This window comes from Pantherophis guttatus, chromosome 2 (genome assembly GCF_059756535.1).
Source record: "Pantherophis guttatus breed Tessera chromosome 2, ASM5975653v1, whole genome shotgun sequence".
NCBI classification, from domain to species: domain Eukaryota; kingdom Metazoa; phylum Chordata; class Lepidosauria; order Squamata; family Colubridae; genus Pantherophis; species Pantherophis guttatus.
In genome coordinates this window covers 163,970,717-163,988,350 of record NC_142064.1, presented here as the reverse complement: position 1 = coordinate 163,988,350, position 17,634 = coordinate 163,970,717, and the positions used below count along the sequence as shown (strand labels likewise).

The 17,634-nt window shown below is 37.5% G+C and overlaps 1 protein-coding gene across 2 annotated transcripts in view; it reads left to right on the top strand.

Annotated features, from left to right (window-relative positions):
* Positions 1–12,407, top strand: part of UBE2O (ubiquitin conjugating enzyme E2 O) — a 75,958-nt gene extending 63,551 nt beyond the window's left edge. For both annotated transcript variants that reach the window (XM_034408569.2, XM_034408568.3), the window contains exons 12-19: positions 1,515–1,627; positions 2,663–2,791; positions 4,472–4,561; positions 6,118–6,784; positions 7,827–7,963; positions 8,858–9,061; positions 9,865–9,922; positions 11,552–12,407. In XM_034408569.2, coding sequence (XP_034264460.2) covers positions 1,515–1,627; positions 2,663–2,791; positions 4,472–4,561; positions 6,118–6,784; positions 7,827–7,963; positions 8,858–9,061; positions 9,865–9,922; positions 11,552–12,300 — 2,147 coding nt within the window. In that variant the 3' untranslated portion in view covers positions 12,301–12,407. The remainder of the gene's footprint in view (positions 1–1,514; positions 1,628–2,662; positions 2,792–4,471; positions 4,562–6,117; positions 6,785–7,826; positions 7,964–8,857; positions 9,062–9,864; positions 9,923–11,551) is intronic.
* The last annotated feature ends 5,227 nt before the right edge of the window (positions 12,408–17,634 follow it).

Below are 17,634 nucleotides of genomic sequence, written 5' to 3'. Positions count from 1 at the left end.
GAAGTTGTAGTTTACATTGACCTAGGGATTATCAATGTTGTATAGCATGACAACAGCAGTTGTACTCTTCATCATACTACTTCTGTAATTAAAATAATGTAGCTTTTTTCCTTACACATATAAATATTACTACCAGCACCCCAAGTCAACCAGATCCAACAGTTGTAGAAATAATCATAATTTGGAAAGTGCTGATTTCTTGAATCAATAATTTACAGAATAGCAATCTTTAGGACTTTTTTAAATATCAGAATGTAACCCTTTTCTATATTATTGGAATAAAATCTCTCATTAAGTAGAACACTGCTTTTCTGTCTCTCACAATTTTTCTTCAAATATATGAAGAAGAACAAAAAAAATTGAAAACATTGTTTGCTTTCAGTCCAGATGTTCTCTTGTAGTAGTCATCTGACTTACTGGTGGATCAAGTCTTTAGCAAAAGAAATTTTGGGAAACTGCCAGTTAGCAGTTTACCACATTCAAAGTCAACAAAAAACTCCACAATCTGAATCTTTTATAAATAATACTACAAATTGTAGTATTCCCGCAAGACAGAAATGTATGTTTCTTTTGTGCTTACATTTTTAGCAAGGTTTCAGTGATTTCTTACAGAGTTTTCAAAGGTTATTTTAAGCCAGAAGTTTCATTTGCTTCCTTCTGAAAGTATTGAATAGTAAAATACTGGATTAAAATAGTTTAAGGACTATATTATTTTAGTGTATAAAATACTCTAAATTCTCCTTCCACTCAAGGTTAGAGGAAGGTGCCATCCCAAGATGCTGTCTAGGAGATTCTGAGAACAATCATTTTATATAATTACCTGAATAATTTAATTTTGGCATATTATGAAGGCATATTATAAAGTTTCTATCATCTATCTATCTGTTTATCTACCTAACTCTATATATAACTGTCTCTATATAACTGTCTCTCCCTCCCTCCCCCCCTCTCTCTCTCTGTATGTATGTATGTATGTATGTATGTATATATAACATATGCATTTTTCCGTTCATAACCAATTTTCCTTTTAAATTTCCAATTTAAAAAAATGAACAAATATGTTAAAAACAAGTACATTGATTTAAATAAGGTGAATCTTCATGTTTTTTTCCTTCGTGCATCCATTATTTTAAAAGCCATGTTAGCAGATGGCTGCAAACAATACCTTGGAGGAACTTGGAAAACTGAGAAATCCCATGCTGCTTGGGAGTGGAAATGTGAACCCATCCCTCTCTAAGCTAGAGCTGGGGCAGGCAGGGCCTCGCCACTCACAGTTGCACTCACTGTTAGGTTCAGTATAATAGAGCCATCAGGGGCAGACAAAATTATGACAAGAACAAGTTTGATTAACTGTCGAAGCCAACCAAGCTTGGTTTTCTATTTTTTTAATTCATCACCAGCAATAAAGTATAAATCAAGAAAAAAACAAGTATCGGATACTTCTCAGAATAGTAGAAATTACAGTGCATCATTTTCCCTTACTAGAGCATGCTTCTTTCTTCAATCCTAAACAGCTCAAACTTCTCAGGATCCTGGTATGTACGGAGTGGTGCAGTCAGGCGACCATGTTGGTCGTACCTGTGTGGTGAAATGGTTCAAGCTGAGACCTAGTGGAGATGATGTGGAGGTAAGAAGTAAAGACTGTGCGATTGTTTTGTTTTGTTTTCTTCTCTTGGCCTCTGGAATAAAATTTTGCTTTGCTAAATGGGTGTAAAAAAAATTTCCTGAGGAAAATTTCATTCTGAGCTTTGGAGGAAAAGCAGGTGTATATAAATGTGCCCAGTATTCTACTGGCTCAGTCTGTCTCTTGAGAGGATCTAAATTTGGTTTTTCTCTATTAAATTAAGCTAAGATTTAACTACAAGAGCTAAACAAAAAATTATCCAAATGTCAAAACATTTGGGGGGGAAGAGCATTTTCTTTTCAATTTGTCCAGGCTAGAGCTAAAACCAGCTGGTTGACCTTGAGCCAGTCACTTTATCAACCCTAGGAAGAAGGGAAGTGCAAACCTCTTCTGAAAAACCTGGCCAAGAAAACTGCAGTGATTAGTCCGGATGCTCATCAGGAGTTAAAACTGATTCAAAGGCATAATCATCATTATCAAACTTTGTATTTAGATAACCTTCAAATGTTCATAAAATTTGGTCTAGAAGAGAATGCAGCTCTCAATTAATGTATGTAGATGGTGCTTATAACATAGTATACTTATAGGTTCTTAGACAATAGAGATCCATGTAGGGAGCCCTATCAGACATCTTCAGAATCAATGCTGAGCAGTATAACATGCTATGCACAAGGCTAGGTAAATATGTTACGTACAGAATGTCAGCTGTTATGTGTTTGAGGTGAAAATTGTTTTCTGATAGCTAAGTATAAACTACACATAAGCTTTATGTCCTTTTGGGGGGAATATTTTTTAGCAACAGGTATCCCCAAAAAAGGAAGGGACTGGCACTGTCAAATGACTTCTCTTCAATGCCATTCATATTCTGAGAGAATAGATTTAAGAGTGGTTACCTGTTCTTTAAAAGACTCTTAGGTATTATGAAGGTCACTTCATAATAGCGGTATATAAGAAAAGAACACAAGGTTGAATCACAAGATTTTGAACTTCGAGACTCTGTGCATGGACCGGCCTTTATCTTTGTGTGATCATTTCCAGCTGGTTGGGGAAGAGGAAGATGTTAGTGTGTATGACATTGCCGATCATCCAGACTTCCGCTTCCGCACAACTGATTTTGTAATCCGCATTGGCAATGCCGAGGATGGTGCTTCGATTGGTGAAAATGAGGTGAGTGCTGGTAAAGTATGTTCTTGGTACAATTCGTAAGAACCATGACCTGGAAAAAAGTGAGATGTTGGGCTAGCTATCTATTTAGTCTTCTGCTTTGAACTAAAAGGCTTCTTTGTTAGCCAGCCTACACATGCCCAATGTCCTTGATTTTCTCGCACTCTCCTTTTCCTCCAACATACTTCTGGTTAGAATACATGTTTGCTCTTGGCATGGATCATCTGAAGCCTTTGTTCACATTCCTACAGTCTTTCAATCAAATGTGAATTGGGCAGATTTTATGTCCGCTTTCTATGAAAGCTGGAAAGTTAAGAACTCGAGCTCAAAACTCAATTTCTTAACCACCACTAGATGGCAAGCTTTCCAAATATTGTACAGTAGTTGAAATTTATTTTCTTCCAAAGGGAGGCATAGTTGTGACAGTGGAAAGGATTTTTAAAGGTACACTCCTCTGCCTTTGAGATTAATTTAGAAAGCATGTTGTATGTGAAATCTTCCTAGTAGTAATGGGTTATGGTGGCTGTTGCAATCTTAATTCCTCTGGTTGTACTATATTCTTGGTCCTGTTTATCATTTACCTGAAAAAGGCAATAATTATTATTCCAGAAGTTAGAGACAAGGTTCCTGCCTGACCAGGGTTTTTATCTGCCTGTCTAGATTTCCTTTTAGGAGGCCATCTTCCTCTTGAGTAGGTTGTGCTCCTCAGATTCTCAATTTCCCATCAGAAATACTTTCTTCTTAAATGTCTCGAAAGAGAGTTTTTTTCCCATCTGGGAAAATCATTGGTACACTGCATAGTTGAGCTATAGAAAAGGGACTGTCTCTTTAGGAGATTTCAACCCAGGACGGAAATGCTTTATGCTGTCCTCCCACCCACTCTTCCAGTCATGTACAAATGTGCAGAGAGGAGGTACGCTTTGTAACATGGCAGTAACTGATTGCTATTTTTAAATGGAGAGTTAAAATTGAATGATAAAGATTGGAAATTATTTGAAAGCAACTACTGAAGGGAAAGAATATGTGGGGTGTTGTAGAATGCAGAATTATAGAGAATGAAAGTTAACTATCCTTGCCAATAATCACTTTTTTGATGCAATGTAATCACACTACAAAGATTAATCTCCATCTCAAAGATCCTATGTTCTTAATGCCAGATTGTTCTAAATGTCAAATTGGGATCTGGCAATAAGCATCCATCATGTAGTGTTTGTTTCAGATTAACTTTGTTGACCCAGTCTATTTCTTTCTTTTTGCTCTGTCTACCAATTTACCCTGTGGTAAAACTGGGAAGGGTAACAGGCAACATCCTGTCAGAATTTGCCTTGATAATTAGAAACTCCATATGCCTTTCAATAGTTGTGCTGTTGTGTTCAAATTTTTGCGGACTTCGGTAAAAATATGGCAGCCCCTGGGGGAACAAAGCATTGGAGTTGAAAGGCTTTGGGCCTGATTTAGCAAACCTTTCTTAATCTTAAAATAGATCTCTTTAACCTGGCCATTTGAACTGATGTAAGGATTATTTTAGCATTAGTATTTGTGCTTTTGTTAAATTTAATGACATAGCTTTAAAAAGTACATTATTATTGTGTGCTCAGCTATCTTGCTTACCTTACTTGGATGGTTATAAAAAAAGTAGGGTGTATATTATAAAATAAATAATGGTTGCTTTTGTTTCTTTAGCCCTCTGTGGGACAGGTGGCCCGAGTGGATTTCAGCAGTAAAGTAGAAGTTGTATGGGCAGATAATTCCAGGACAATTGTTCTGCCACAGGTAAATAAGCTGCTTCCGGTTGATGTAAAATATTAGTTATCTTGTTTTTATTAAGTGGCTTCCATATATTAGAGTTTTCTAGAATATATGAGAAATTGCTCTGTTAGTTCATTACACTAGTTCTATTGGCATCTCAGTAACACTGTGTAATAAAAAGTTTGCTCTGATTTGCTGCTGTGATTTTTTATTTTTTATTTTAGTAATAAAATCTTACCTTCCCAGGAGCTTATGCTGTTATATAGTTGCTTTATTCTTGGAATCTAAATGTGGTCTGTTATTTTGAAAGATGTTTAATTCAGTCTTTAAGGCCTCTAATAAATATGTCTTTTAAGGAACTCCTGCATTTGTCTCAAAAACAAAATTAGTGACCATTAACTTACTTAAAATATTGTAGTTTGCCTCTGTCTTTTTGTTTCATTATAGCACAGAAGCTACTAAAACACAAGTAAAGGGCCTGTTCTTGCTTCAGAAGCCTGTTAAATAACATTCAAGGCTTCCTTTTCTTAAATAGAGCAGTTCCCCTTTAATTATAGTCACCAGTGTCGGAATTATGGCTGTGTGATACAAAGCCCTCTGGTATATCCCATCCTGCTCTTGTCACACATGATCATATCATATGGAGGGATCTTCCGTGAAAGCAAGCTGTCTGTGCAATTCAGCATTATAAGGTGTATTGTTTTAAATAAAAATGTTTCCCCCGTTTCATGACTCTATTTGTATTATAGAATAAATGTCATAATCCTGTATAAACTTATATGCTGAAGGATATATGTACATTTTATAAAAACATATAGACTTACATTTTATCAAAATCTGTTGAGCCTTGAAAGTGGGAGAGTGGGTGTATGATAGCCTGAAGGACAGTACAAAGAAAATACAGAAAAATGCCAGAAAGGTCATCATTCCTTAAAAAAATCAAGGGCATTAACTCCTTATGCTCTGTAGTGGTGAGGTAAGGAGCTAAAGATTATTCACATTGACTGTTACTGATAGAGCAATGTCTGAGGAAAAGGAAACAGGTATTTTGGATTAATTCAGGGATTTCCATCTCTTAACTGTTTTATAAAACATACAGCTTAGTAGAAATAGCAAAGGTGAAGTTAAATAGCATAAAGATATAAGATAATGTTACAGCTATCTTGGAGACTTCAGTCTAAAAAGATAATCCATATTGCTCTCTGATCTGTTGCAAGCTCTCAGCACTGGTTAGCACTCAGAATCCCCTTGATTCCAGAGATAATTGCTGGTTCAGCATTCCAGATTTATGAATTGTGTAGGGTCTGCTTCCTAGTAAAAGTTCAGCCTTTAAGGTATTCCATAAATGGAGAAATATTGTTTGTTTGTTCAAAAGATTTTATTTATTTATTTATTTATTTAAACTATTTATTTATTTAAATATATATATAGTAGCCCAGTTTAAGGAACTCTGAGTTTGCAATTAATGTGGTTGATCCCTTTTAGCTATAGGAAAATCAGACTACATTATCATGAAATGAAATGGATTGTGTGTTTTGCCATGTGTTGAGTCTCTTCCTCTTTTTCATTCTGCTTTCTAGCACTTGTACAATATAGAATCTGAAATGGATGAAGAGACAGATCTTGATTCCATAGATGGCAGCACTAGTGGTGCTTCTTCAGATGAATGGGAGGATGAGAGCGATAGTTGGGAAACAGATAATGGCCTCATGGAAGATGACCACACAAAAATTGAGGAAGTTGAACCCGAGGAACTACCTGTGGAAGAGGTGAAAAAGGTAGAAGAACAAGTACAAGGTGCTGTGGCAATGGCGGTGGCTGATCTAACAACAGATAAATCAGGCAAGGAAGGAACTCCAAAGAGTTTCCGAGAGTTGAAGGAGGCCATCAAGATCTTGGAAAGCTTGAAGAATATGACAGTTGAACAACTGCTGACAGGTTATCCAACCTCTCCTACAGTTGAACCAGAAAAGCCTACTCGGGAAAAGAAGTTTCTAGATGATATAAAGAAGCTTCAGGAGAATCTGAAGAAAACCCTGGACAACGTAGCTATTGTGGAAGAAGAAAAGATGGAGGCAATGGCAGACACAGAGAAGAAAGAAGAAAGAGAAATTCAGACACAGACACCAGTGGCATCAGAATGGCCCAGCGAAACCCCAGTGCTTTGTCAGCAGAGTGGAGGCAAGCCTGGTGTTACCTTCACCAGTGCCAAGGGGGAAGTCTTCTCGGTGTTGGAGTGTGCTCCAGGTCAGTTTTTAAAGTGGGGCTAAGGAAAGACTTTAGGGTAGTGATGGCTAACCTTTTTCCTATCATGTGCCAAAAGCGGGGAGAGCATGGGGGGGGGTCACACACGCGTGTGCCCACACCCATAATTCTGTGCACCCCCCATGCATATGCGAGTGACACCCCCCCTCCCCCCGGTGTTCCCCTTGCTTTTGGCATATGATGGCACGGTGGGCCGGGTAGGCCTGTTTTTTATCCTCTCCAGGCTCCAGAGGCTTTATAGGAGCCTGTGGAGAGCAAAAATGGCCTTCCCCACCCCCTTGGAGGCTCTCTGGAGGCTGGAAACAGTCTGTTTCCCGACTTCCGATGGGCCCAGAAGGCCTGAAAATCAGCTGGCCGGTGCGCACATGTGCACTGGAGCTGAGCTCGCGTGCCCACCGATATGGCTCCATATCGTGCCATAGGTTTGCCATCACGGCCTTAGGGCATTCTAATAATATTGCAAGCTGTTAGCTCCACTCAGCATAGCCTGTGTCAGGGAAATTGAAGTCCAGCAATTTCTGAAAAGCCGTAAATTTGTAATTCTGTTTTATTGGGACCAGTGTTTGAAAGTAAGTTATAGTGGTCCCCCTTTCTTTCTAAACATATGAGCCAGGTGTAAAATATAACATTAAGTCTATATCTGGACTGATCTCTCTCTCAAATTTTTCTCTCTATATCTCTCTTCTTGTAACTTTATCAGGTCTTGTATGAAGTCTTTACAGTAGTGACTTGCATTCAGTTCAACAATCTTCAATAAAATTAGTGATCCCTGCTCAGGCTAGACAGTGTATTTTAATACAAGCATCATTTGAGCATTCTGGCAATATTTGTTAATAATTACCTTATTTGTTAATAACTTTAGTGCTGTTTTATAGTTACAAGGATAGCATATCGAGTTATTTTTGTCTATTTTACTAACCCTACAATTTAAATACGTTTCGAGCAAATGTTAGGAGCAAAGGAGTATGTGAAAAATTAGGTAATCTGCTACCCCAATTTATTTATTTATTTATTGCCCCATTAGATAGCCATGCCTTTAAGAAAATGGAATTTCAGCCTCCAGAAGCCAAGAAGTTTTTCAGCACAGTGAGGAAAGAAATGGCTTTGTTAGCAACTTCATTGCCAGATGGGATCATGGTTAAAACATTTGAAGACAGAATGGTAAGTCATGTAAACCTTTATATATGAACGTCATTGTCCATAAAGAAAGGTATACCTTGTGTTTTAAAATTGTTCCTAGGTACAATTTTCTAAAAATTGTTTATAATTTTATTATTAAAAAGCATGATGTTACTGTGTGTCTAAGGTATTTCTTAATGAAAAAAATGTTGGTTTTTTATACCAACAAGAAAAAAAAATCCCCAATTCATTTTATCTATTAGCAGATAATTAAAACTAGGAACTACATTTGTTCATTTGTCACATTGTTATTTTCCTCAAGATAAATAAACACTCGTGTATATATGAGTAGGAGGAGTTAATTCAATAATGTTGCCAATAGAATGTTAACATTGCTTGGTAGATAGCTATTAAATGTAGCAGAACTTTGTCATTTGTTGAATGAATTAATATGGCTATTCTAAGGTACTCCTTTCTGTATTTTTTCTGAGAAGGTACCAACAACTTGCCAGTGTAATTTGTTACATTTATATCCTTACTTCTATTATGGAAGTAAAGGAGGTATAGATATAAGATATTTCTATCTCAGAGAGACTTTGTGCAGGTTTCTTATCTGTTTAGTCTCAGCAAGATAAAACATAATCTCAGTTTGCGTAATAGTATTTTTATTTGGTATGGGCTATTATTTCTGTGTTACTCAGCAAATGTGGAACAAACAAAACTAAGTAGAACAGAAATTTTCTTTGATGACTTTTTCTGAACATTTAGTCAAAGTACAGTCTGGCATGAATTATCAGAGTGTATACTAAGTATATTGATATGAAACCAAAAAGAATGCTTATGTGCATTTTCTTCATAGCTTTGGATATAACATTTTTAGTTTGTTCTGGTTCCTCTATGGATTATTGCGTGGACTTATACATAGCCTCTCCACAGGATCTCTTCTCAGCACTGGTCAAAGGACCTACGCGCACACCGTATGAAGATGGCCTCTTTTTATTTGACATCCAACTCCCCAATATCTATCCAGCTGTGCCCCCACTCTTCCGTTACCTCTCCCAGTGCAGTGGCAGACTGAATCCTAATTTGTATGACAACGGAAAGGTTTGCGTAAGCCTTCTGGGCACGTGGATAGGCAAGGTAAAAACTGCTGCTGACTTTTACTATAGTCCTCTTGATCTGGGTTATTCAGTATTATATTATAAACTGCATGCAATTGCAATACTTTCTTTAATGGTTTAACTCAAACAGCAAGATGGCTTACTCTATCTGCTGTTCAAAGATACTGTTTTAATTCCCAATATTGTCCAACCATATAGGGTTTGTCTGTAGCTACCAGCTGTTTAAAAAAGCCTACTGCAGCACCCATACATTTGGAATCTAGTTCTCATAATACTTTGGTTCAGACAAAATATAAACTGAATGTAGCAAATGAAACTAACATCTGTTAGAAAGAATTTCTTCATAACTCATTTCAGAGTTTTTTTCTTCGGCAGTGCTCTTCCCTCCACCTACTCCATCATGAAAATTGTATGAATGCTTACCACCGAACTCCGTTCCCATAATAGAAATTTGTTTTAAAATATATTCTATGCATGTTTCTTATAACACCTTCATTGTTATTACTGGTTTTCCAGTTGGATTAATCTTCTTTTGTCTTTCAATGGGCATATTATAGAATTCCTATCTTACAGTACATTATTTTTTTGATTAGAGATGTAAAGAAAAGTATATATGCTATCCTGTCCCCAAAAGTTTGTTTTACCCAGAATCTCTAGACACTGATATCATTCATATGAACAGTAATGTTGTAGTAGTAATGGAAGTCAGCAGAGCATGGATCATTGCAAATGCCTTGTTCTTAAAAGTTGCTGCGACTCCATTTTGATGCTGTGTAGTCCTTGCTGTTGAATTAACTGATTGCTCTTATTTGACTATTCCAGGGCACAGAGAGATGGACCAGTAAATCTAGCCTTCTTCAGGTGCTCATCTCAATCCAAGGTAAATTCCAGTAAGATGGTGGTAGAAGAAAATATTGGCTCAAAACCTACTGCAATAGACAGAAAAATGTTGTTTTCTGGCTGGGCAAGCTGTGGATTGTTTTCCTTGCCCAGGAACAATGATGTCCATGGCTATTTATTTCATGCCCTAAAAGCAAAGCCTCAGTCACCAGTGGGATAGCTGCCAATATGGAGAACTGGCAGCAGGTAAGCTCCCTGGGCTTGTGGTTAAAAACAAAGAAATGCCAAGCTTTTTTTTTTTTTTTTTGTTGCTATTCATGGATGCTCCATCACTGCCATTCTTGGCAGCTGTTCAGTTCACTTCTGTACAAAGCAGCGCAGCACTTCCATGCAATTGAGAACCTAGATGTTCATTGCAAGGAGCAGGTTGGAACACCTTTTACATATGCTATAAATCTTCAGAGATTTTTTTTTTCCAAAATTTTTAGTTTATTCAAAAAAGATTAAAATACAAAACACCAAAATATTTTTAAAAATAAAAGAAAAAAGACAACAAAAAAGACAATAACAAAAAAGTGTCTTTAAAAAAAATCTAAAACTAATGCATATAGACCTTACATTCTCCCTAGTTGAATGAATTCTGATTAATATAACAATATTAAGTTTACCACCCCCTGCGAAACAGGCCAAAAAAACTTTCAAACTGTTAAACTACTAAATCTACCTGCAAATTGTTAGCCTGTCATCTATAAACTATATTAATAACAAAATGTTTAACAGTAAAAACAGAGATTAATAACTCAGACATTATTGTATGTTTAGAAAACATACAAATGGTGTGTTTCTCATTAGGCATGTTTCTCATGAAGAATTGTATGGTGGTTTATCCATGTATACGGTATGTCTTCTATATTAGATTGTAACAGTATCCCCAAACAAGTTAGGGGAGTTTGATTTTTTTTAAAAAAAAAAAAAAAAGGCAATTCCTCGTATTAAGAGGATATCTAAATTACCTAGTTTTGTTTAACAATGGGAGGCATTAAATTGAAAATCTGATTTGATATAAAGAGAACCTATAAGAAAAAGCTGCAATTGGGCCTTTTCTTAGAAGTACTTTGCAAAAGTAAAAGCAAGAAAGCATTAGTCCATAATGATCTTCATATTAAAATAGCATTCCTTCTGAATTCCTTTTCATAGAAATTTTTTTCTCCTCAAAACAACTCCAAAAAGGGAACATTTTGTCATTTTCCAAAATCTTGGAGAGATTGTATTATAATGGCTTTTCATCAAATGCTTCCATGGTTGAGTTCACAAAATAATAAAACCAAGTAAATTGGGATTAATAATTCAAATTTGGAACAATTGCACTTTAAATAAAGATTATCTTTATCTCCAATCCTGAATAAAAAAATACTTTAAAGTACTCTGAAAAATACAGTTTTCCAAAATAGAGAGTATTTGTTTCTCACTTTTATTTTAAGTTTTAGTAAATTCATTGTCCTAATGCATTTGTATATCCTGTTTCTTTTCCAATTATATTTTTAAGTAAAACATGTTTGGTCGCCCTGCATGTACATTTCCAAATTATACATGTACTAAATATCTTATTTCTCCCACTATTTTCTACCTTCCTTTCCCCTTTCTACTTTTTTTTTTTTTTAACTACTAGGGCTTATCCTAGTCAATGAGCCTTATTACAATGAGGCTGGTTTTGACAGTGACCGGGGCTTACAAGAGGGCTATGAAAACAGCCGATGCTACAACGAAATGGCTTTGATCCGTGTGGTGCAGTCAATGATGCAACTGCTGCGCAAGCCCGTAGAAGTCTTTGAGCAGGAGATCTATGAGCATTTCTGCTGTAATGGTTGGCGCCTGATTCACCGTATTGAGTCCTGGGTGGAGACCAATGAACTGGTGGAAAGGAGCCATGATCACGCCGGTCTGGCAGAGTCTTCCTTTGCGCACTCGGCAGGAGGCATTCTGGTTGAGAGTCCTGTAGACAGTATGGGGCCATTGGGAGAGCAAGAGTTAGGGGCTGCAGGAGCAGCTAGCCAACTCTCTGATGGCAAGGAGGAGCTGGAAGACTCCGGTTGCGGAATGTCAACAGTGGCTGCTAGTGACACCCATCAGTGTTCAGACTCTGAGAGCATGGGCCAGGCCAGAGAAGCACATTTTGCCAGAGACGTAACAGATGAGGGTAAAGTTGCTCAGGACTCTGCCGCTCAGCCAAGTGTGAAACCAAAGAAAAGGAGAAAGAGCTACAGGAGCTTTCTCCCTGAGAGGAGTGGCTACCCTGATATTGGGTTCCCCCTCTTTCCATTGTCTAAAGGGTTCATAAAAAGCATCCGTGGTGTCTTGCAGCAGTACCGGGCTGCCTTAGTAGAGGCTAGTATCCCCGAGTGGACAGAAGATAAATAAATTAAAAAATCCAAGTTAGGGACAGACAGGCACACAGAAAGATAGGGCAGCACAGGGAGGAAGAACCTAGCAAAAGTTGTTAACAATAAATAGACTGTCTCACTGCACCCCTTCCTCCTTGGCTTGGTTTGTTATAGAGAAGCAGAATTCCATAACTCATTTCAGGCTGTCTCTTTAATCACATTTCAGATGCACAGGGTGATTGAGCACACACACAATCACTTCCCTCCACCACACCCCAATCCCTTCTCACACAAATGACGTTTCCCCTTGGGGCTTGATTCCATGAAGACAGGTGCTGCGGCCTTCCCATTTCAGAACTTAAGTGAAGTTGGGATTGGATCTTTCAACTCCTAGTCAATGAAGTGACGACCCCTTCCTTGTTTTGAGTTCTTGGGTGCTGTGGATATTGCTGAAAATGGGGATTGCCTTTTGATTAAATCCTGAAAGATCCTTATATAAGGATATAATTGGAAAATGTAATGCTGTAATATTCTTCTATTCTTGACCTAACTTCACTAAAGTCTATTGATTAGAAGGAAACGAATAGCCCACCTTTCTGCTCTGCATCATTCTTAGTTATTTTCACTGTTGACTATATCTATTGGAACTAAGGGGACGTGCTGTACGAAAGCCACCAAATGATAAATGTAAGCAGCTTGCTTTCCTTAATTGCTTAATCTCTTAATCATGAGGAGCAAGTAAGCACAAGGCAAGCTGTACTTGTTGGGATGAGCACTTGGAATTTTTGGTCTGTCTTAAGTGTACAATAGCATATCTTGTTCCACTTTGCCTTGAAGAGGAATAGTGCATATAGCATAGTTCACTGTTCTCTTGGATACACGAACATTATACAATTAACTATGAACATTAAGGTACCTCAGGATGATTCTCTAAATATCGCATGGTGCAAACCATAATTTCTGAATTTCTGCTTTCACCTATGTGCTTGCAAAGTGGCAATTCTGCCTGACTCTATATCTCCATGGATTCATATCAACACTGCAGCAACAAAGTCTACATTCTGGTAGACAGTGGGTCTCTCTAATCAAGCATCTTTAAATAAAATCACATCCTTTTCATTAATATTATTCATGGTTCCCAGATTCTGTATCATTTGCTTTAGCTGTTTCCAGGAATGGTATTGTGACAAAGGAGTGGTTGCAGGGACTGAAAATGCATGCTTCCAACAAAGTTCAGTTGGTTATTGTCCACATTCCTGCATTCAAAACAGACTTGCATTCTATTTTTCATTTGGTGTTTCCTTCATCTTTGCATGGCTTCATATTTATTTACCTTTATTATTCCTATTCTGATAACAACCTAGATGTCCCTCTTAGTCACCCTCCCAAGAGAATAATCCACTTGGAGAATATTGAGGGAGATGACACAAATCTTGTATTGGCTTGGAATGTAGTAGGTGAATTATTTTAGTATTGCAGAGTAACATTTGAGAAATAACATTTCTCTGTTTTTAAGAGAATAAAGCAGGCAAGCTATCGCGGCCCAGGCAATTATGACTCAGCAGAGAGCCCAACTTAATAAAAATTCAGAGTACTTAGATTGATATAGTCATCAGATGAGGTCAGGAATAGAGTTTACCTGTTGCCCGCACTACCAGGCCTGCCATTAATTGTGCAGAAGGGCAATTCTGTTCTGAGGTATTGTCCTATTTCTTACGCAGATGAGATAATGGCACCTCCAAGTTCCCCAGAGAGAATTAACCAGCTGCCTATCTTAACATGATGACCCTTTTCAAAAGCCTGCCTTTTTCCATATCGTAATCATGTAAACTGCCTAGTTGGTTCCGAGACATGGTTTAATAAGGTGAGAGGAGCCGTGAAAATGTTAATTATGCAAGCTACAGGAGAGCTATCTTTTCTCAAAACACAATGAAGGACTTGTCTGAATTGCTAGCAATTCTGCCCCTGCAGAAGATTTTGCTTATTCTTTCCTCCTTGGAACCTGCTGACATCTTTTACATTCTCAAGCACTGTCCCTTTTATCCTTGCTGTTCTTTGCCCTTACCAGTGGCATGCACAGACGTTTACATCCCCCCTCCCCCCTTTAGCTATTGAATAATGTGAAGCTCTAGATTATGCAGTTGCCACTGGGCATATTGCAGCCGTGTACCTTTTTTGGGTGTATGTATGTAATCCAGAGTGAAGAGACACTCGAAGAGACACACGCTTATACATACACACCAAGAAGCCAAAGCATGAGGCATATTGTTAGTCTTGAGATGGGCCACATGATTGTGATGTATAAATTAAAATCTTAACTGTTAAGTGCTGGGGAGGGAAAGGGAAAAGAAATATTACTAAACTTTATAGACTTGATTCTGTACAGTATTTAAAACCGATGGAGCTGTCATATCGGGGCAATGCTTAGGGTATGTTACTTTTGCAGCTGTGAATGCTTGGTTGCTTACAATATATGTATAAAGTACTGTGTGATGAATCTTTTTTTACTGGCAAATTTTGTTTGGCTAATCAAGATGCAGTAATAAAGGAGAGAAAGTGGCTTGCTGTTACGTTCGCCGCTGTTCATAGATTTGGCTGTTCATGCTGTGTGTCGTTTCAGCTTGAAGCGTCAGGTTTATGTAACCCTGAAACTCTGAAAGGGATGTCAGCATGTCAAAAGGGTTTGAGTGACATGTCTTTCCCAGGATCACCATTTACCTTGTAGGGCTTGTGAATGCTATAATACGTTCACTAGGAGGGCTTCTCTGGAACCCTTCCTTCTCGCCTTTAAATTTTCAAGGTGCTAAACTTCACCATCTCCTCAATTTCACTGTCAGCTACCTTTACTACGGTTGAAGCTTCAACAATAATTGTGTTGATTATCTGTTAAACAATCCCACTTTTCTTGGTTGCTGTGTTAATGTGCATATTGGGTCATATTCCTGTTTGTGTATTTTGCAATCAGAAGGCTCTTTTTTTCTTAACTTTGGCCAGTTTTGGATAGGAGAGGCACATTTATCTCTCTCAGAGCATACATAAATTTATGCAACACAGTAATCCTTCTTTACATTTGCACACACACAATTCCTTTTTTTTTTTAGCAAGGTGCATCAAGAAAATGTTAAAATATCATTAAGACACCCCTTAATGACTGATTTATCACAATCTTCATCTCTGTTCTAGAAGACAACATAAACTATTATGGAAGTTACCAAAAAGTGGAGTGATGTACACTATCCTTACACTAAAATAATGACCTCGTAAAATAAATATTGATGAGGATGCACACACGTATTATTTGGCTGTCTAGTTTCTGTCCTCTGAAAGGCCTGGGAAGTAAAGCAATTGAGGCCTCTTACAGAGTCAATCCACTAGCACTTTTAAAAGCTGCTCCAAACTTTTTTTTTCACCCTTTTTAATCACACAAGATTAAAGATCTTTGCAATGATACAGATCAGGCACAAACTTGCCTCAGGTGCATGATATGAAAACTAGATTTTGTCTGTGAAAACAGAAGTCAGCTGCTTTGCCCCTTTTCTCTTCGAGCTCAACATGCTGATAGAACTCATTCCTGAGTTTTAGACTGCCCTGGATAATGGTTCATTGTTTTGAATTACAAATGTTTCCCCTGAGGCTGACACTTTTGTCAAAGTCATCCAAGCAGCAACTATTTGACTCAACGGTTTTAAAATGGCCTGGGGGAAAGTAGAACTCTCTTCATTGCTACCCCCTTATGTTTAGCATGATGTTGCACTGGAAATTGGTTCTCTTATCTATGCCTGTATGTCCCAGTGACCATTATATGTGCTCTCTGCTCTTATTTTTTTCCTAACAGACAGATTAAGTAACAATTGCTTGTATTGATGTATTTATCTGGCCTCCACATCCCAGTTTGTGCTTTAAATACTTTTACACTCTGCCTCTCTCTTGATTTTTGCAAATTTGTAGTAACCAGCCTGGTAACTTAGCTGTTTCAGAAAGCCAGTGTTTATCAAATGTAAGATACATATGCCCCATCTTAAAGTATAGTCTCCACTACTTGTAATACATGCCAAATGCGAAAGCCAATTCAACTTGCATGTGCTTTGTATTGCTTTTAAAATCTGTAAGAAATCAGCCTAATATTAAACAGTAGAAGTCCAAGTAGATGCTATGCAGACTTCAAGACTAGTAAATCCTCTTGAAGAGATATATCTGTACATAGCGATATCAGGGGAATGCTATTCATAACAAAACTCAGTAAACATCTGTTCACGTATTTGCAAATCTTAATTATTAGCCATTCAAAATGTGGCCAATAATATCTAGTAATAGATATCTTAGGTAATATAGGTAATATCTACAACCCTTACAAAGTTAGTGCTAGAATAAAATCCTATTTGGCAGATGGCAGCACAAGGTCAACCTATCTTAAAAGCTAAGCAGGGTCGGGGAGTACCTGTGCTCTCCACTGGACTTGGGAGTTGAATAAACACCAGCACCCCACCCCGAAGGAGGCCATGACAAAGCAATTTTATATTCTTGCCAATAGCACTACATGGATATGTTTAAGTCACCAGGACTTCAGTTTGATTCTATTTAAAGATACGTTACATAACTTCAGATCTGATGCTTTCCTAGGATAGCAATCAATGCTATCTGATATATATACAGTACATATAGGGATTTATTTTTCCTCAAAATAGTTTATGAGGACAGGAAACCACATTTTGTCTACTTTAATTTCCTTAACAGTTTGGATTATAAAAGCTGCAGAGTTGGGGGATTTGTAGCAAATCTACGTCTCTAAATTCCTCTGAGACTGATTGAAACTTCTGAACTGTTCACCAGGATCTGACCCTACTTTTGGGGGGACACACATAATTCTTCAAAGAATTGCATTAGGGTTGATGAGTAGGAATTCTCAGTTCTGCTTCAAAAGCACTTTCAGCCCACGTCTTACATTATGTTATAGGTCCAATCATAAAGGCTTTGAATGTAAATTGAAAGCAACCGTATACCCGGTTTCCCCCAAAATAAGACATCCCCTGATAATAAGCCCAATTGGGCTTTTGAGCACATGGCAATAGGCCCAAGTGCTTATTTCAGGGTTCAAAAAAATATAAGACAGGGTCTTATTTTCGGGGAAACAGTAGTTAAAGCATTCATTCTCCAAATTCTCCTTTATTATGACGAGTTCTATACTGCTCAATCCAGAGATTTTGGGAAGTGTATGTTCTTTCTGTCCATTTTTCATATTTTTAGATTGATAATAGCAGTTTGGGCTCTAATTGTAACTATCGATAGCCTTGACACCACAACCCTCCCCAAACTGTCTTGCCCTTAACTATAAGTTGTCTGCATTAGCAGTTTAAAAAGAAACAGCAGGCTA